The sequence below is a fragment of the Oratosquilla oratoria genome, chromosome 10 (genome assembly GCF_046742065.1).
Source record: "Oratosquilla oratoria isolate Oo_2021 chromosome 10, ASM4674206v1, whole genome shotgun sequence".
NCBI classification, from domain to species: Eukaryota; Metazoa; Arthropoda; class Malacostraca; order Stomatopoda; family Squillidae; genus Oratosquilla; species Oratosquilla oratoria.
Window position 1 is genome coordinate 12,274,026 of NC_134786.1, and position 17,500 is coordinate 12,291,525.

A 17,500-nucleotide genomic window follows, 5' to 3' on the forward strand; every position below is an offset into this window, starting at 1 on the left:
ATCCCACTTCCACAGCTCAGCTCAACAATAAAACTTGCTGGTGGTTATCACGGTATTGCAAACAAAGAGTGGACCCTTTAACTGCTTTTCCTCTCAACAGGATATTGACGACATACGTTTGGTGCAATCATTAGCTTTAGGGACTATAGTGACACACCTACGGACCAGAATCACGAAGCATTCTTTCAAAATGAAAGACTATTTCCCACTCAAAAAATTATATCACCTAATTTCTACTACATTTTCTTTCTACCACCCTCCTTGAATGTTCCTTTTTACCTCTATGACTCCCTCTGTTCAGCGCGATATTGTCCTCCCCAAGGACAGAGGTGCTGCAGCTGGGTATTTTGAGTGAGTCTTTAGTACTTTTTTGTCCTTCCCAGATGAAGGCAACCTAATGTTATTCAGTTAAGGGTCTGCCTCCCACGCACCTGGTCGAGCCAATAAAGCACGGGACGGGGTGCTCCATTCCCAAACTAAAATATTTTCTACTTACTCTTTGTCGTGTTCTTTATTCTTTGCAACGAAGAAGTCCAAGATGGTTCCTACCAAGTCCTTTACCTTCAAAGATAAAATTGTATATTTTCACTTTCAGAAAATGAATAACAGCATTTATTCTGGGACCAAATTTGTGATTATCATAACTATGAGGATGAGGATGGAAGTATCACTGCTGGTGAGTGTTACGGTTGCATATGTGTATGCTGCTTATGATGATGATGATGATGCTCTTGCCCTTGTTTTTCCTGATGGGGATTATTACAATGATGATGGTGATGACGATGGCGATGGTGATGGCGGTGGTGATGGTGAAAGTGCTGTTCTTGAAGTTGAATGTGTGATTATGAGGGTCATGACGACTTACAAGACTCCTTCTGGAGGGAGACTGTCTGCGACGAGAGTGCATTGACATCAAACGCAATGTGCCATCTGGTCATATTTCGGGACGTACACACACAGTAACGCTCATCAAGGAGAGTCACAGTGGAGCACAGCTGATGAACTATGGGGGCCCTGCACGGGGAACTGACATGACAGCCCAGTAAAGATCTTATGAAAAGAACTGTCTAAACGGCGCTGCTGCCCCCCCCCCTCCCTTCAAATTATTGAATCACAATGCGACCCACAACATTAGGAATTGATAGTGTACTACATACACATTAGCCAGAGAGCAAAATTACTTTAAAAGTATTAGGATCAATAAGCGGAACCCGTTTATATAACTCGGGATATATGATAAAATAAAATGTACACAATCTCGATATTAAACTTCTCTTTATGAGCGGTTTGACGTAACGATGGGACTTCGTGAGGGATGTGTTATGTCGCCTTGGCTGTTCAATTTATACATGGATGGGATGGTGCGAGAGGTAAATACAAGGGTGGTGGGTCAGGGATTGGAGATGGTTAAAGAGAATTGAGAAAAGTGGGGTATAAGCCATTTGTTTGTTATTTGCAGACGACATTGTGCTTGTAGCAGGATCAGAGGAAGGATTGAGGAAGTTAGTGACAGAGTTTGGGAGGGTGTGCGAAAGAAGGAAGTTGAAGATAAATGTGGGTTAAAGTAAGGTGATGAGATGTACAAGGGGAGGAAGTGGCAGCAGACTGGAAGTAAGTATTAAGGGAGAGAGACTGGAGAAAGTGGATAGTTTTAGATACTTGGGTGCGAATGTGGCAGGAAAGGGAGGAATGGAGGTGGGGTAGAATGTAGATTAAGAGACGCGAGTAAATGCCTTGGTGGATTAAAAAGTGTAATGAGAAATAGACATTTGGGAATGGATGCGAAGAGGAGATTTTATGAAGGAGTGATTGTGCCAACAGCACTGTATGGGGCAGAAACACGGAAAATAAAAGAGGAAGAAAGGAGGAGGAGTTTGAATGTGTTTGAGATGAGGTGCCTGAGAATATGATGGGGGTTACTAGGCTAGAGTGAAAAACGAGGAGGTGAGGAGGAGAACGGGGCTGGAAAGGGAGTTGAGAGGTAGGGTTGATGAAAGAGTATTGGGATGATCAATTTTACTACTACACTACCATCGCTCTCCTTATCATCTTCTCAATTACAATAACAATAACAACAGTGATACGAAATTATGATATCAACAGTGATAATGGTAATAATAATAATAATGTTGATGATAATGGTAATGATAAATTGGTGGAAATCGTGATGAGTAAAAATAATGATAATGATGATGCTATTGTATCAAGATATTTATAATCCTGATGATAATCATAACGATAATGATAAGTGTAAGAGTAGTGGCATCAATAATTTCCCAGAACGATGAAGCCAATGGTACCGACCTGCTGCCGAAGCTTGCAGTTGATCTGTTTGCAATCGAGTAGGACGAGAGCAAGGGGCACCTCGTCCTGAAGTCGGGAAGCCTCTTCCTTCTGGTCCCCGAGCTTCTGCAGGAGTCGGTTCCCCTCCTGTGCCACCGCCGCAGCCGCCAAGAAGGAAAGGGCAATGTCAGTAAGGTCAATTCGTCGTCGTCGTTGTCTGCAGTTCCCGCTCCTTGTCGGCGTGAGGACGCGCCTCTTTCGCTCAAAAGAACCGTGACTGGGAACTCAACTGTCACTGTGGTCATGGCCGTTAGTCTGCTTAGGTCGTGATTTTATCCTTTTCTACTCTGTTTGACAGTAGGTAAGTGCAGTTGTAAGAATAAGGTGGAAGCTACAGATAAATTGAAGTATAAACTGCAGAACGGGTTGTCATTTTATTTGTCCAGGATAGCGAACAGTCACTGGGAATTGAGATATGACCGATTTGGCCGAGTGTACGCCTAACTACATGCAAGGGGAAAGACGTGAATAAAAGGGGGTGTGGGGGAGGGAATATACGATGTTTCAACGCCGATCATTACCAATGTGACAGTTCCTGATTAACTGAAATCCCTATGCCCTACAACAACATGGGGGCCTCTCAACTCGATTTCTTTGTCCGACAAATATTGTCTGCTACTGAAAAAGACAGACATTTTTGGTGTCCACGATAGGAAATTTGAATAATTTATCTTTCTAGATGTTTTTCAATACGCTGACGCATATTCGTAGTTGGAATGAATCATAGTATTTAGTATTGTTGAAGTTATCGCTAAGATCTATTGTCGAGATTTGGTTGGAAAAACACTTTGATAAAAGCTTTACTTCGCGGTTTGATAACTTCTTTAATTTGTTTTTATAGGACTGTATGGTAAATAATATCTTCTATTTATTCATTTATTTATTTTTCCTTGCTAACAGCGAAAGTTAAATTCTTAGAATTTCTCACTCTTGAGCATACAGCTGGCTATACGTAAATATTTTTCTCGAGACCAATTCTGAATTTTTTAGGCGTTTGGCAGTGTGATCTGTTTACTGTTCTCGCAAACATACGGACGGAGTAGCAGGCGTCACAGAATTTGGTTTACAAGACAGCTGCGATGTAAACTTAGTCACTCCTAACAATGTACATTTTTCTCTAACGAGGGTGTGATGGACACCACAGAATCTTATACACGAGATTATTTTCCCGTGTTTGTGTTTATGTGACAAACGCCTTTAAATGGGGAGGGGACACCGATCCTATGCATCATGAGCCACGTTCTGAAGATAGAAAAAAACAAAAAAACGCGGGTTTAACTAATTTTATTTTACTTTTATTTCAATTTTTACTTTATATTGTACTTTTTTTTATTTCATCCTTTCAATAATTTCAATTTACTTTATTCTATTTCCTCTATATGTTTGTACTTCCTCGACATGGCAACACGTCATCCAGGTCTCTTATGAATAATCAGCTAAGGGGAGGTAGGGAGGGCTCAGGACATGATGGGTTCTGGGGCGACCACCGGCCTGTTGGCCCCCGACCCCTTGGACCCAGGCGTAGCAGCTGCCCTCAGGCCATCTGATTCAACTAAGAATATCCCGAGTCTTACGTTTCTTCCACCTAAAACTCCGGATGAGCATATTATTCCCTCCGGTATAAAATTCCCATTCGTAAAGAGTAAACATTTATGGCATTGCAAATAATTCATTTATGTTTATATAGTTCGACGACGTTGTTCTAGAACATTAGGGAATGTATTCTCAAACCTTACCAGATTTTTTTCATCAGTCCTGTATGACCTAGTTTCGTTTGTTCACTATTATGTGCAAGCAAAGTAAACAAGGGTTCAATTATCAGAAATCCCACCGGAGCATGGAACAAATTCTCATAAAAAGTACCCCATAATATAGCCAGGTTTAATAATACCACCTTTTAAACCTGAAAAAAATGGACTTGCTTGAAGCTTTTTTTTTCTATATATGAAAAAATTACGCGAGAACTACGTTATCAAAAATTTAAAAAATGGTGACATATATCTTCTGCAAAATACAATTTTCCAGTTCCCCATGCATGCGGCAAAGCTGAAAAATCCATCATCATTTATCTGAAAACATGAAACAGTCAGGTAAAAAAAATATCGAGACTCCGGATATGCGAATCAATATGAAACCACGAACAGAGACGCAAGATGTACATCATGTGTACAGGAGATCCTCCAGTGTTTGAAATTGGTCAAAATTGAATTATAAAGTGGTATAAGAACTTCACAAATTTGGCCATAAAAAAGGGGCGATGATCTTCTACGAAAAAAATGACATGTCATTTTTTTGTTGCAGTCTGTACCCTATGCGAAAAAAAACAAAAAAACAAGAAGGGGGCTGTAGAGGAGATTCTAGCTAGGGCCATTGATGCCATTGTTCTATCCTACCACACAAGGACATGTCCGAGTGGATATACATAAGGATTTTTTAGTAGAAGTGTAACTGAGCAGGAAAGAAACGATGCAAGTTTTTTGTGTGCGCCTGTGTATTGGCTACCTCCCTTGTAAGGGGGAAAAAGCCTTTGGTGTATGTATGTATGTATGTATATGCATTGTCTCAATGAGGCACCAGGCAAGCCTGATTGGACGCAACCCTACGTGCGAGTGAAGTGTTACTACCACCAGCAACCAATTTGGTACTCACCCCGGAATTTGAATCCGGGTTACCCCCGAAACCATGTGTCAACAAACGCAACACTGAACTGTGGTAAACAGATGTTTTCATTATCAATGGAACTTATGTAACAGCAGTGGCCTTGTAGTAGTTTATAACGGTGTCATGTCATAGAACTTATGTGGCAGTGGTGGCCTAGTAATAATTTATAATGGCGTTATGTGTATTTAAGAAAATACGAGTTTCGTTCAAGAAAAATGATCTTGGAACCCTGTGGTCTCGATACTTTTTTCATTGACTGTACAGACCTGTTCTCCTTCATGCTTTAACCCATCAAAGCCCAGTGTCTTCTTGATACATTTTGTTCTAGCTAAAGTCAGACGACTTTATTCAATTTAGAGGGACACTTTTGGGCACTAGCGGGTTAAGTTAAACACAAACTCGATTAATTAACTCATTAAGGCCCGGTCCCCTTTAGGAGAGTTTCGTTCTAGCTCATGCCAGACGGCTCTACTCAACTTTGAGGGACACTTTCGGTCACTAACGGATTATGGTAAACAGGCCTGTGGTCATGCTGATATAACATTGTTTATTGGTTGGCAGGCAGCATCACTTCCTCGTAATGCAAAAAAATATATATAGAAGAATATATGGTAAAAGATGAGAACAGAAGCAGATATAAATGCAAAAAACCCACAACCCTCACATTTCGCAGAGGAAAAAAATGACATTAAACGTTGATCATCGTGCACGAAAAGCAAAAGGCAGGCCAGGCACAGACAAACAGACTGACAAATAGAAGAAACGAATAAAGAAGCTGCGCGGGCTGGTCGATTCTGCGCATGCGCGGCCAGGGGGCACTTTGGGGACAGAGTTGACTTGAGGTCACCTTCAACATGGCGGCCCGCGCAGTTGTCAATCCTTTCCGCTGATCGCTGTCCAGATTCACCTGAAAGTGGTGGACGAGGGCAGGTCTTTAGGACTGGGAAGTTGGGTTCAGTCAGGGAGAATGAGGGAGCACCTTTGTGGACAGGGATTTGAAGGAGAACAAGAACAGAACAGGAGGATGAAGGGTGAACTTTGTGAACATGGATTTAAAGGAAGACAAAGAATAAGGAAGTTTATCAATAGGTGAGGAAGGGTACATGTAAGACCTCAGACACTTACACCCTGGCTGTTGTGAACGTTCAAATTATACCGTCAGTTAAGCACCTCCTTTCTCCGACGCTCAGATTTCGGAATGAAAAGGCGGGGCTTAGCCGCCAGGATATTTTGAACTGCGCACAGTCAAGACTATCTCAGGGAGCTGCCTCTTTAGGTGTGGCGCTTTTTTTTCGTGACGGTGGTTTCAGTTTAGAAAGTTTGGAATTTAATGGCTCCCTCGAGTTTCACTCAGTGGAAAACCCGAGGCCCCACAACGGTTGGCAACGGTCCTCAGACTCTCCCACCCACAGATCTCTCTGGGAAGAAACTTCAGAATGTTGTCTTTTGTGTTGCATTAGTGTGGGGCTGTTTCCATGTCATTGATGGGAGAACGGGAGCAGTCACACATAGCCAGCTTCCCATTGGGCGAGAAAAAGTGTCAGAAATCGATAGAGAGGGATCTCTCTCTGGCCCAGTCCAGCGACCGAGTGCCAGCCCCTCAGGACTGCACCTCCTGATGGAAGTGAGTGAGGGCATTAAAGATTGAAAATGGGCAGCAGCAGATGGCATTTCACTGTCCTTCTTGCAGGACCACCATAAACAAACAAGTGCCTGCTAGTATCGGCCCAAGGAAGTCTGGCTGTGTCGTCCTTGGAAACGGGTGTTGGGGGCGTGTTTCTAGGAGTTGGCAATCCTAGATTTAGAAGTCTAGATAGGGAATCGCAATCTCCCAGGAAAAAGAAGATGGGAGCCAGCATCGGATGAAGGAGCAAGAGCATTCTTAATTATCAATTTCTTTCGAAAATAGATGATTGCATTTAGAAAGTTTGTATGTACGTGTTTGTACGGTATACATACATACATACATACATACATACATATATATATATATATGTATATATATATATACAAATATATATGTGTGTGTGTGTGCGTGTGTGTGTGTGTATGTATGTGCATATATATGTTTGTATGTTGATGTGAGTGCATGTGTATATATGTGTATGTGTGTATATGTGTATGTGTGTGTGTGTGTATGTGCGTGCGTTCGTGCGTGTGTGTGTGTGTGTGTGTGTGTGTGTGTGTGCGTGTGTGTGTGTGTGCGTGTGTGTGTGTCAGGAGGGAGTCAGTCAGGAGAGGTGATTTTGATGCTTGGGGAGGATGCAACGGTGAAGGAGCTGCCACAGTTCGTGCAAGGATGGTCAGGTTATTTCAAAGAAGAAAAAAAGAAGGAGTGTGGGTACAGAGGAAATCTGGGAAGAAGGAAAAACTATGATTATCCTCACCCCATTCACAAGCTTCTTTACGTCATCAAATATTTATCAATAAATTCAAAATAAATATTTTAATTTAGCTGATGCAGTTTATGATTAAGATGTGAACGATAGGGGAGAAAAGGCACACAGGAGTATCGCATATACAAAAGTTCCTGACGGATTAAAAAGTCGAAACATGCAGAGCGAAACTTTGAGAAAACATATGAAGAAGAACAAAATCACTCAAGCATGCAAACATCCCTCACCCCCCCCCTCTCTAGGAACTCCATAGCCACGTCTTATACTCTCAGTGCTGTGGCACACATTACATATTTAGGGCCAATGCTAGATGAGTTAATACAAAAGCATCTTGATAAAATAAGAAAGCACTTTAAAGAATTTGTCACAATTATATGATTTCTAAACTACCCTCTTACGATGTCTATCCCTGTCTCTGGTTCTTCCTTTCTGTTTTTTTTTTCTTTTCGCTCTTTTCTTTTACCATTCCATGCCCACTGCCGTCAACGTCACACTACTTTTCTCTCATACCTAACCTGACCTTTGGCGTCCCACAAGGTCCTGTTCTATCTTTAATACTTTTCTTCCTATTCAAAAACGCATCGCTTGGCATCGCGTCTTCGTCTATGCGCATTTTCAAGCTGAACTTGTGTTCAAAGGATCAGCTGCGAACCCTTCAATGACATCTCGTCGATGCAGAGAAAACCTAATAGTATTCAACGTCACCAAGACTCACTTTCTTCATCTCTCCACTCAACACAATTTTTCATAGAACTATTTCTTCTTAAGCAGAGATATTTAGTTGTTGTTTTTCATTTTCTAATACTTTACACAATCTCATTCTATTCTATTTAACCCAACTAAAATTTTTGTATCTCTGGTTTTAGTAAATTAATTTGAATGAAGTGTTTATTACTGCCCTCAACACTTTCTAGCTCCAACCCAGCTGAAAAAAAAAAAAAATGCCAGCATTACTCGACTCTTGTTCCCCAAGACCCGACCTAACCTCGCTTAACGAATATTTGACCGAGACTTCTCCTTAGTCTGAGACGCATGTGCCCGTAGACGCTGCTCCCTCATGTAACGAACCCACCGCACTTCGGAACCCCGACTTACGAGGAGCACCCTCACTCTCCTTCGTCTTGAAGCCATACCTTCAGCTCGCCAATGTTCTCGATGAAATCCTGTACACAAGCCGCCATTTCTCCGTCCAACAAGGACGTGTATCTTACGTATACGTTCACGTAGGTGTCCGGGCCCTCTGTGTTCCTGCTGAAGACGTCCGCGATCTCCTCCCGGACGAGAGCAATGGTCTCCTCCGAGCCACTCACGGCGTGGAGATACATCCGCCGTCGCCACATCTCTGTAGTCGATTCGAAAAAAAAAAAAAAAAAAAAAGGGACCAGTTAGTATGTGTTGTATATATATATATATATATATATATATATATATATATATATATATACATGTACATATGTATATATATATATATGTAGAGACATTGGGACAAATTATGGGAAAGGTGGAGGGGGAAACACGGGTCTTTATCTGATTATCGAGTTTATTCCTGACCGGTTTCGCTTACAATAGCTATTGTAAGCGAAACCGGTCAGGAATAAACTCGATAATCAGATAAAGACCCGTGTTTCCCCCTCCACCTTTCCCATATATATATGTATATATATATGTATATATACATGTACATATGTGTATATATATACATATATATATATATATATATATATCTTGATATTCATTATGGTATAGGAGTCAAATATGTACCATCTGAACCCTGAGAAAATCTTGAAGATGGAGGGATAGTTTCCGTGCCAAACTAAAAAAATCATGTTGGGTGCATTGCAAGCACTATCGGTTTAGTGAGGACACTGGTTCTCTCTCCTATAACCGAAGGAGCTCATCCAGTCATGTTACTAAGATCCCCCCAGCCCCCCTTTATATAATACTCAGTCCTTGGAATCTGTCAAATTCTCCTGTCAGTAGTTTTAAAAAAGAAGTCAGCTCCCGCACCAGCATGTGCTGACCAGGTGATCCCTAATGTTTTGTATGTGTAGGATGAACTTAACGAGTCGAGTGAATGAGCCTAAGTGAGGATTCCAGGGGAATAGGAGGCCGGAACAACCAATCTCCTGCTTTCAATCGTCGCATTTTTTTTACATTTTCATCTTCTCCACATCCATACCTCTCCGCTTCTATCCCTTCGTCTCTCTCTCTCTATCTATCTGCCTCTACCTTTATATATATATATATATATATATATATATATATATATATATATATATATATATATATATATATCTACCTTTTAATCTATTTATCTTATGACTGATGTTTTTTTCTATTCTATTGGTGCATGCAGTCCTCAATTTATTCCATCTCCGACACAAAACTTCCCCTCAGTCTCGTCCTTCGACCTAGATCCCCTCCTTCACCTCACCCTTCAACCTAAACTGATGCCTCCATCTCACCCTCCGACGCACACTTCTTGCCACAAACCTCCCCTTGGACATCTCCTGCAACCAATACCTCCTCCTCCTTCAACCTCGCCCTTACCTGGAAAGAGGAGCTTCTCAACACGGGGCACCTTCTCGTTGTGCTGAAGGATGGCGTCCAGGCAGGCGACGACGTGGCAGCGAGCCTGGGCGAGAGAGGGTTCGAGCACAAGACGGCCCTTCCCCTCCGTCCACACGGACACGCGAACTGCCGCCGTCTCCACGAAGTCCAGCTCGCTGTACTCGCCGCTGTAGTTGTTCCCCTTCTGCAGTACCAGGGAGGTTGGGTGGGGTGAAAAGAACATGGAGGAGGAGGAGGAGGAGGACCAGAGGAAAATGAGGAAAAATAGTGGTCCTTCTAAATCTGATCTATCCACAGGCCATCTAGAAATAAACCAAATCGAGGCGTTTTCATGCTTAGTCAGCGGGAGTACAGACTTCGTTTAAAACTAATCAAGTCACGAGAGCAATTAGACTCAATGAGTCATCCCCATTCATAACGACCGAGTCAAAACGAGTCCAGCAGAGTTCCTCACCAAGAGTGGGAGTCGAGACCAGATAAAAATAACCAGCAGCAGCATGGATATGGGATCAAAGCACGCCCACTGAACGTATGCAGTTACTTTCCGTCTAAAATACAAAAGACTTCTCAGACTATGTCAGGAAATTCAAGCGTTCTGAATTCCCCCAAAGTTTTATAATGCACACAGATATAGGGTGACAGTCAGAAATGAAAATTGTTCATCAGTCTAAAGAAATTGCAAAGAATTGTAGATTTATATTAGAAAAATAACATTCATAAGGAATCATACTGACCCACTATATCTACCAGCGTTCCACTTGGCTATTTAAATGAAAGTATGTGCGATATATTACACGAAGACCTGGGAAAAATAAGAAAAACCGTTGAAGCTGCACACTGGCGAGAGCAAGAACGATAGGGAAGGATTTATTTGTCTGTCCAAGGTACCCAGTGTCCTAATACTTGCATTGCTAGCCAATTGGGAACGTGACATCCACCCCACAACCAAATTCCCACCTCCCAAGTGCGGTCATGTGACACAGGTGTGTATAACTGTTACCTGATGGTATTGCAGCAGCTAGTTCCCTGAGAAAAACCATGCTGGTCGCAACGTCAGGGCAAATATATATCTATTTCAATCCCATCTTTCTTTACCCTTCCCCGCCAAAAACTTTCTCATATATATATATGGAAATAAACTCATCTGCTGGGATTCGAAACCCCGCCAGAGCAGAATGCTTCATATAAAGCGAGGACCGTACCGCCTGTACCACCGCGACCCTTCAAAACAGAACGAATTAGTTCACGGACTAATCATTCTGCCGAGGGCAATCGGGTGGAACGTGGTATGTACTGTATTTCATCAAATCCTTTATGCAGGCTAGTCTTCGTGAGTTTATTTCCAATTGTCAAAATGACACAAACACTTGTCGGAAAAAAAAATATATATATATATGTGTGTGTGTGTGTGTGTGTGTGTGTGTGTGCGCGCGCGCGTGTTTATGTTTGTGTGTGTGTATGATTCACCATGGTCTTGGATCACATGTTGGACTCGCGATCCACAGCTGTTACTTTCCCGGATTAGAACTTAGCCTCACACACACACACACACACACACACACGCACACACATATTTCTTTGCCCAACAGAGCAGGGTGCCGGCTTGTAATGTTGTGATGCCTTTCAGCCCTGGGCAGGGACCAAACTTGGTCCGCTGAGTTAGTAGTTTCGACGTCTAGTGTGACCCTGGCTTTAGCCTCTGCCCTGTTTTTGACAAGGGTTACCTTGTGCCTGACCAGATAATCTCGGAAATCGAAGATGGACTTTAGGACCAGCTGTCGGAGCTGCAGGGACATCCGGGACCTGACGGCGCTGAAGAACCTCTTCACCTGACGGAGGCTGTCGTGCGCTTCCAAGGGCACCAGGGACCGCCAGTCCTCCACCATTTCACCAAAGGCGCGAGCCACACACGGGAGCCACCTGTAAAGGCGGGATCGAGGCTCACCTTAATAAAAAAAAAAAAAGGCAAAGATCGCCCCAAGAAGAGTTAGAGTGACCTTAAAGTCTCCGGTAACACTTAAATAAAACGGCTTATCTTAAAAAATGGCTAAGGCCATCCTTACATAAAGTCTAAGGTAAACCTTAAAGATAATTTTTTCTTACCTGAGGAAGGCTAATATCACCTTTGATTAACAACGAGTAACTGACCTTTGAGAGGCAAACCTTGAAGAAATATATGGCTATGATGCTATGATAGCCCTAAAGCTTAGAAGCTTAATAGTGACCTTAAAGAGATCAAGCTGAATATTGAAGGGTACGGATGACCTTAACAAAGGCTAAGATAGTCCCCAAAGGCAAAGGTGACAGTAAAGAGTCTAAGATAAAACCTAAAGAAGTGTGTGGCTGACCTTAAAAACGGCTATGAAAAAAAAAACTCTTAAAGACTGACTTTAACAGTCCGAGGTAGACCTTACAGAAGTACAATGCTGATCTTAAAAAGATTAATTCTAAGGTAGATATCCGTAGATTAATCTTAGCGTTTGTTTAAATCCCAAGAATGGCATTTGTTCGTGGAATTCGCTCTTTGCACTCGTTACATAGTATCAGACGATAATCTATATCACCATAACCAATACTCCCTGGGATCTCTCTCTCTGTCTCTCCCTCCTTTCTCTCTTTCTCTCTCTCTCACTCACTTATGAAGGAGGACGGTCCGGGTGGCGAGGCACTGTTCCTTGACGAGTTCCTCCAGCTGCGCTGGAGTTGGCGTCACCTGCCGCCGGTCGTCATCGTCGTCGCCCCACAAGAGCTGGTCCGGCCGGACGAACCGCAGTTCACTGAACCTGGAGAGGCAGCGGGGAGGAGGAGCAGGAGGAGCAGGAAGAAGAAGAGGGAGGAAGAGGAGAGCAAAGCATGTAAGGATTCCGTGACACATTTAACAAATTCTCCTGTTACAGGACCTTGCCAGAGTCTTCCGTAGTCACGGATGGCCTTCGTGTAATGTATTTATTAGAAAAAAAGAAAGAAAAAAAATCACATACACAAGGACGAGCGTATATATATATATATATATATATATAAATACATATATGTATATATATATATGTATATATATATATATATATATATATGTATATATATATGTATATATATATGTATATATATGTATATATATATTTATATATATATATATTTGTGTATATATGTATATATATATATATATATATATATATATATATATATATACATATATGACGTAAGCGGGGTAGGAAACACAGGAGTCTTAGTCTTGAGTTTATTCCTGACTAGTTTCGCAGGTATGCTTTCTGAAAAACATACCTGCGAAACTAGTCAGGAATAAACTCAAGACTAAGACTCATGTTTTTCCTACTCCGCTTACGTCAACCTGTCAGAATGTCTCAACATATATATATATATATATATATATATATATATATATATATATATGACAGAGATGCAGAGTTGTGTTTAAATGTAAGTATCAGGTGGCAACCATAGGGGGTTAGGGGAAGACAATACAATGTGAGGAGGGGGGATGACCTTACCTCTAAGGACCTGACCAACACACAAGGCTCAATCTGGCGGAAAGATCTTGGTGACCATTTGGGCTACCAATTTATCACATTTAAAATGACCATAGCTTAAGTTTATATTTTTATCAAACGTGCCTGATATTAAGCAGAATTATATCATATTTCTTTCTTGTATGCTTTTATGTATATATATATATATATATATATATATATATATATATATATATATACATATATATATATATATATATATATATATATAAGCGGAGTAGGAAACACAGGAGTCTTAGTCTTGAGTTTATTCCTGACTAGTTTCGCTTACGTCAACCTGTCAGAATGTCTCAACATATATATATATATATATGTGTGTATATATATATATACATTATATGTATATATATATATAATGTATATATATATACATTATATATATATAATATATACAGTATATATATATATAATGTATATATATACATATATATATAGTATATATATATATATACACAGTATGTATATGTGTATATATATATATATATATATATATATATATATACAGTATGTATATGTATATATATATATATATATATACATATATATATATATATATATATATATATATATTAATAGTATGTATGGGCAGGAGATTTTCTCTTATACATACTTCATTGAAAGTGAAGTAAAAACCTCTGAAAGCCCAAGTCAGTGCATTTTACAGCCGACCAAACATCGCTTCTCCATGAGACGAAATTGATCTCTGCCTTTTCATATCCAGACGACTGCAAATTGCAGGGAGAAACGGTATTTAGTTGGCTGTGAAGTGAACAGACTTGGACTACCATACCTTTTTTTTATTCTTATTCTTTTCTACAATTAAATGGGATTGATTTTCGATAATGGATATAATCACAAAGCTTATCGACAAAGTTTGTATACTGTATATATGTATAAGCATGTATGTACGTATGTATGTATGTACGTATGTATGTATGTACGTATGTATGTATGTACGTATGTATGTATGTATGTATGTAGGTATGTATGTACTCGTGTGCATGTATGTATGTATGTATGTATGCATGTATGTATGTATGTATGTGTGCATGTATGTACTCGTATGTATATATGCATGTATGTACCCGTATGTATGTTTGTGTGTATGTATGTATGTACATATGTTTTTATGTATGCATGTATGTACTCGTATGTATATATGTATGTATATACTCGTATGTATGTATGTGTGTATGCATGTATGTACGTATGTTTGTATATATGTATGTATACTCTATTAAACAGCCATGGTGACGTAACAACTCTTCGTTCATCCTCACACCTGTTTTACTTGGCCTGCGCGTGTCACTCTCTGTGGGCACTTCACTAATCATCATATGTAGGAAAGGAGCAACGCACGTGAGTTCGCGCGCACGTGTGTGTGTGTATGATTCACCACCATGGTCTTTGGATAACGTGTTGGACTCGTGATCGACAGCTATTTCCCTCCCGGAAGAGAGCTCAGAGCTCGTATGGCCGATCTATGGATGTGTGTGTGTGTGTGTGTGTGTGTGTGTGTGTGTGTGTGTGTGTGTATGTGTGTGCGTGTGATTTACCATGACCTTGGATCACGTATTGGACTCGAGATCGACAGCTATTTCCCTCCCGGTAGAGAGCTCACAGCTCATACATGACCGATCTATGGGTAATGCTGTGACCTTACACGCACAGACACCCCCAGTTTACAGGTCCCTTTTTTCTTCACCTCTCTTCCCAGATAGTGTCAAGATGCTGAAGAACATGGCTGAGGGCGAAGAGGTTGTGGAAGCAGTAGTGCCTGGCTGTGACGTAGCGCTGGTGCCAGGGGACGGGGGCCCTGATCAGGATCGGCTCGTGCCCTTCGGGTGCCCCCAGAATCCGGAGCCTGCGGGGTCAGAAAGGTACAGTAAGAGTCAGGGAAGTACTCCCGTCACCTCGACTTCGTTATGAAGTACCCATCAGACCCTGAGGCCTGCAGGGCTGACCAGGACCAGGACTAACTCAGGAGCCACACGGATTTGAGGTATGCATGCTCAGACCCAATGGGTACAAATGTTAATATAATCCATACAGAAATGGTCGCTCTCTCTCTCTCTCTCTCAGTATATTATCAGAAAGGACCATACGCCACGGGGCGCGTTACTTCACTCACACGCCAACAACATTTCCCAGTTTCCCCGAACAAGTCCCCACCAAGCAGACACCACCCTCCCTCATTGTAAAGAGCTCGCGGTAGAACTGGTTGACTTGCTCCAGCCACGAGTTCCATGGGCGTCGATTTCGTCTGTTCCAGCGAGGGTTGTTTCTTATTGTTATGGAGATGAACAAACGGGCGAGTAGGATCAACGTCAGGGAAGGAAGTGTGCCGCATGGCCGTGTACCACGCTCAATCCACCCCCCCCCCCCACCTTATAAAGTCCGACGGCGGTCAAATGCGTTTAATTCGTGGGATCATAAGAATAAAAGAAACTGTGAGAAACCATAAGGCCTACACTAGGCAGTTCCATGTCCATGACCACCTGTCATCCCCATCCATAAAGTTGTCTGACAGTTTCTTAAAACAACCGATAGTTTCAGCGCTCACTACACGGTTACTAAGTCTATTCCATTCGTTGACCACCCCGCTATTGGTAAACCAGCTCTTGCCTAGTTCTTTCTTAAATCTAAATTTGCCCAGGTTAAATCCATTACTGCGAGTCCTGCCCTGTTGTTTCAATATGATGACCTTGCTTGTATCACTCATGTTAAAGACCTTGATCTACTTGAACACTTCTATTAGATCATCCCGCACTCTGCGTCTTCCCAGAGATTGTAAATTAAGATGCCTAAGCCTGTCCTCGTAAGGTAAATTTTTTAGCTCATCTTGGTATCATTTTGGTCATTCTCTTCTGTATCAATTTTAGTGAACTGATGTCCATTCTATAGGACGGAGACCAAAACTGTACCGTATAGTCAAGGATGGGTCTAACACCAGATAGAGTTTGATAATTACCTCTGCACATTTATTCTTAACTGTCCTAGCAATGAATCCTATTGCTCTGTTAGCTCCATTCCTGGCACTAATGCACTGTTTCCTGAACTTAAGGACATGATTCACTAGAACTCCCATCTCTCTCTCGCATTCAGTTATCTCTCTAAAAAAAATGTGTTATCTAAGCTATACCTGCTTTCTGGGTTGTGTAAAGACCGTTTAACACGCTGCATTTTGAGATATTGAAGTCCATTTGCCATTTCACCGATCATGTCAACAATTTGTTAAGATCCTCCTGCTGAATTTCTGCGTCTTCTCCTGACCTAGTTATGCGTCCTATTTTACTGTCGTCCACAAATGTGCTAATATCACTATTAATCCCTTTGTTCAAGTCGTTCATATACATAATGAACAATAGGGGGCCTAAAACCGAACCCTGGGAAACTCCACTAGAAACACTCCCCATTTGGATTTTACACCGTTTATGGTGACCCGCTGTTTTCTATCACTTATCCATGCTCTAATCCACCCAAACATTTTTTCCTCCTGTGCCATGGGGGGGCTTTGACTTTATTTGGTAGTCTCTGCTGGGGCATCTTGTCTAACACTTTGCTAAAATCAAGGTAAATAGCATAGTAACTATCATTGTTACCTGACGCCTTGAAGACATTAATGTAAAAAGATAGATGATTAATTACACATTACTTACCTTTAGAGAACCCATGCTGTGAGTTACGAATCAAATTGTCTCTCAATGTGACCTCTGATTCTATTAGCTATTACTGATTTAAGCATTTTACTTATAACTGACGTCAAACAGATTGGCCTATTGTACATAAACGATTTATCTCATTTTTTTTAGAAACAGGAACAACGTTTGCCTGCCCCCAAGCAATAAACACAAAACCAGTGTCTACCAACTTAGTAGATATTTCAGTTAACTGGTCGCAGATTTCAAATTTTCACTCTAAACACTCAGAAAAATTTCGTCTGGACCCAAGGATTTTGTAGCTTTCAGTCTATCAATCTGTTTG

General features: G+C 41.3%; 1 protein-coding gene across 1 annotated transcript in view; it reads right to left on the reverse strand.

Annotated features, from left to right (window-relative positions):
* Positions 1-17,500, reverse strand: part of LOC143028725 (dynein axonemal heavy chain 3-like) — a 123,580-nt gene that overhangs the window by 93,453 nt on the left and 12,627 nt on the right. Inside the window, 7 exon segments of the mRNA XM_076191095.1 lie at positions 497-561; positions 2,305-2,430; positions 8,534-8,742; positions 9,951-10,155; positions 11,696-11,891; positions 12,608-12,754; positions 15,222-15,380. Coding sequence (XP_076047210.1) covers positions 497-561; positions 2,305-2,430; positions 8,534-8,742; positions 9,951-10,155; positions 11,696-11,891; positions 12,608-12,754; positions 15,222-15,380 — 1,107 coding nt within the window.